The 1364-nt window shown below is 35.6% G+C and overlaps 1 protein-coding gene across 1 annotated transcript in view; it reads right to left on the bottom strand.

Annotated features, from left to right (window-relative positions):
- LOC133142136 (sperm acrosome membrane-associated protein 4-like) overlaps positions 1-1139 on the bottom strand; it is a 2190-nt gene extending 1051 nt beyond the window's left edge. Inside the window, exons 1-2 of the mRNA XM_061263149.1 lie at positions 980-1139; positions 1-34 (exon numbers count right to left, since the gene is read on the bottom strand). The exon at positions 1-34 is cut by the window's left edge and continues 77 nt beyond it. Coding sequence (XP_061119133.1) covers positions 1-34; positions 980-1031 — 86 coding nt within the window. The 5' untranslated portion in view covers positions 1032-1139. The remainder of the gene's footprint in view (positions 35-979) is intronic.
- Positions 1140-1364: the final 225 nt, after the last annotated feature.

Raw genomic sequence — 1364 nt, forward strand, 5'->3', positions numbered from 1 at the left:
GCTGATCTGCATGTGTTGCAGGTCAAGGACTCGGCTGAAAGGAAAATGTAAGTGATTAGTATAGATCCAACAGTAAAACTGCAAGTATAACTGAGGGAGGTCATGACATTTTTGTCAGACTTGGGTGGTGCTCATTTCCATTTTCAATTTTGAATGTAGATTGTTCATATGAGAGTTCAAAATGAAATGAAATTTGTGAAGTGGAAACTTCAGAGTATTATAGGGGTTGAACATGGAGGGAATAAAAACAGGTTTTACTAAATGATAAGACACTGCTTCATTCCATATGGGGTTTGGCAAATTCTTCTTTGCCTGAGCTTGTAATCTGTACAGTCCCACGCACTAAAAAAAACCTTTCACAAAGCCGCCACACCCAGGGTGTTCCAGACACAAATATGCATTATAGACAATAGTCTCATCTCTTAATACAAAGTGAAGAAAGCAGTTTAAATGTTAAAAGATAACATTTCAACATTTCCACCAAAATGAAAATAATCATGCGTTTATAATTAGTAATTCCAAGGAAGTTCCATGACACCTAATTTAATCTATTTGATTTGTTTTCACATGGTGTGTACAGTAAATGTATATAAGCCCTGAGAAAATATCTTGGACAGATATGTCAGCAGTAATAAAACAATTTAAAATACATTCAAAAAATGCTTTGTGGACATGGAGATTCAGTGAAAATGCAAATGGTTACTTTTGTCTGTACTGGAATAATATAGTAATGTAGTGTATGGGAATCCATAAAGTATGCCCATGTTCAAAGCTGCCAATACAACTTTTAGATTATGACAAAAACAGGGAACCTTGTGACAGGTTATGCACACCTATAAAATTACCCATCTATATGAAACAATCTGAAGGATAAGCTAATGTAAACCCTTGTATAGCACACCCAGTTTCCTAATTTCAGAATCTACTCATTATTGCAAAATTATTTTTTACAATGGCTGAGCTACCATTGTCAACTTACCTACAACAAAGAGCACAGATGCAGCAAGAAACCAACACAGCACTTTGTTCATGGTCAGTCTTCACAGTCTTGATGTGGAAAAAATCTGATGACAAATTCTGACTGGAGAGCTACAATGGAATGAAGAGGTTCTGGTCTCTGCCTTTTAAACCTGTGACAGGGTGGGGCAATAGGATGGTATGGGTTTTAAGAGGTAGATCATTGTTGTTAAACAACTTTATCAAAGGCATGCTTAGAAAAAAGAAACACGGAACTTAATCAAATGTAGCCCTGATAAGTGTTCCTCATAACCAGGATTTAAGAAAGCGCATTGAACCCAGTGCCATTTTTTAATTTATCGTGCGATTTACAGTAATACAAATCCAGTTTAATACATTTTCTTTAG

The sequence above is a fragment of the Conger conger genome, chromosome 1 (assembly GCF_963514075.1).
Source record: "Conger conger chromosome 1, fConCon1.1, whole genome shotgun sequence".
Taxonomy (NCBI): Eukaryota; Metazoa; Chordata; class Actinopteri; order Anguilliformes; family Congridae; genus Conger; species Conger conger.